This window comes from Etheostoma spectabile, chromosome 19 (assembly GCF_008692095.1).
Source record: "Etheostoma spectabile isolate EspeVRDwgs_2016 chromosome 19, UIUC_Espe_1.0, whole genome shotgun sequence".
NCBI lineage: Eukaryota > Metazoa > Chordata > Actinopteri > Perciformes > Percidae > Etheostoma > Etheostoma spectabile.
Window position 1 is genome coordinate 13,460,668 of NC_045751.1, and position 1,441 is coordinate 13,462,108.

At 46.4% G+C, this 1,441-nt stretch overlaps 1 protein-coding gene across 5 annotated transcripts in view; it reads left to right on the top strand.

Annotated features, from left to right (window-relative positions):
• The window catches only part of acin1b (apoptotic chromatin condensation inducer 1b), a 26,858-nt gene that overhangs the window by 24,509 nt on the left and 908 nt on the right, over positions 1-1,441 (top strand). For 4 of the 5 annotated variants that reach the window (XM_032544087.1, XM_032544091.1, XM_032544092.1 and 1 more), the window contains 2 exons: positions 676-776; positions 879-1,441. The exon at positions 879-1,441 is cut by the window's right edge and continues 908 nt beyond it. In XM_032544087.1, coding sequence (XP_032399978.1) covers positions 676-776; positions 879-1,199 — 422 coding nt within the window. In that variant the 3' untranslated portion in view covers positions 1,200-1,441. The remainder of the gene's footprint in view (positions 1-675; positions 777-878) is intronic. The other variant, XM_032544088.1, reaches the window with a different exon arrangement.

The window sequence follows — 1,441 nt, forward strand, 5'->3', positions numbered from 1 at the left end:
TGTTCGCTGCAAATACAAACTAAATCACCTGATCCTTAATGCGACGCTGGAAACGTAACGCCATTCTACAGAAGTCTGTGTCTATTCTAACGTCATGTACACAGATTTAATTTTCCTTGGATACAGTTTGTTGCTAGTGCGTGTGACCTGCAGGTCTGATCAATTTATCAAAGAAACAAGTTGGCCCCGCTCGTCGACCACAACTTGAAATTTAGAGGAAGCAACACGCAGTCATTGTTTTAGCCTGGGTTGATTATTATATGAGTACAATGGTGGCATGCTGATCCACCAGCGTATTTCTCCCTAATGTCCCTCTCCAAAACCACTTCAGAAAGGTAGTCACAGCACTTCCTTGCTTTTTTTTCACATTAGAAAAGATCCTTTTTCTTTTTTTAATCTTCTATATAGATGCACTTCCCTATTATAATCACTGCGGTAGTTGAGAAGGATTTATTATTTCCAAATAGAGCTATTTATTTCATTTTTTTAAAATTACTTTTTCTTTTTACATATCGCAGGAAACAAAATATCGCAATGTCGGATTTTTTTCTAATATTGATTTTTTTTTTTTCTAATATTGTGCACGACCCTGTAGCGAGGTTGGATATGTGTAATGTTTGCCGTAATAATTTAGTTAACTGTTTGAAGAAATTCACCCTTCTCTTTTTCCAATAGCAGAGAAAGGAGATGAGCCTCCTGTAAAACTGCTGGACGACTTGTTCCTGAAGACCAAAGCAGCTCCGTGTATATACTGGCTTCCCCTCTCGGAGGAGCAGGTTGGTCACTTACACGCTTATAAACACACACACACAATTTTTGTGTCATAATGAGTAGTTTGGACTTAATTTCATCCGACTAAACTGCTTTGTGTCCACAAGGCGGCACAGAGGCTGTTGGACCGCACCGAGCGGCAAAAGGAGCGTGAACGGAGGCGCAAGGAGCAGCAAGAGGAGGAGGAGAAGAAGCGAGAAGAGGAAAAGAAAGAGAGGCTGAAGGGTCGGGAGAAGGACACCAGCGTGATAGTGAGCGGCGGAGCAGCCGCGCGAGGAGCCGACAGAGACCGAGAGAGGGACCGCGGCCGAGACAGAGAGGGGGACAAGAAGAGGGACAACAACTACCGGCCCAGACGACCCTCTGTAGGCGCTGGCAGTGGACGCCGCTCTCGCAGCCGTAGCAACCCGAGAGATAGACGCCGCTGAGGGCCTAGTGGCTGCAGGGAAAGCGAGGGAGGGAGGGAGGGACGCAGCATAGCTAGGGACACTGCAGACAGGAAGTCTTGGGAGGGAGTGTTTCCACTTGGAGATACTTTTTTTTTCTCTTTTTTTCGCCTCAAGTTCAGGACTTGTCTGCTCCTCGCTACCTGTCCCACCGTGCTTTAATTCATCCACTTTGACGCCAGCGTTGTCTTCCACACACTTCTGCCATTTCTCTCTCCCCCCCC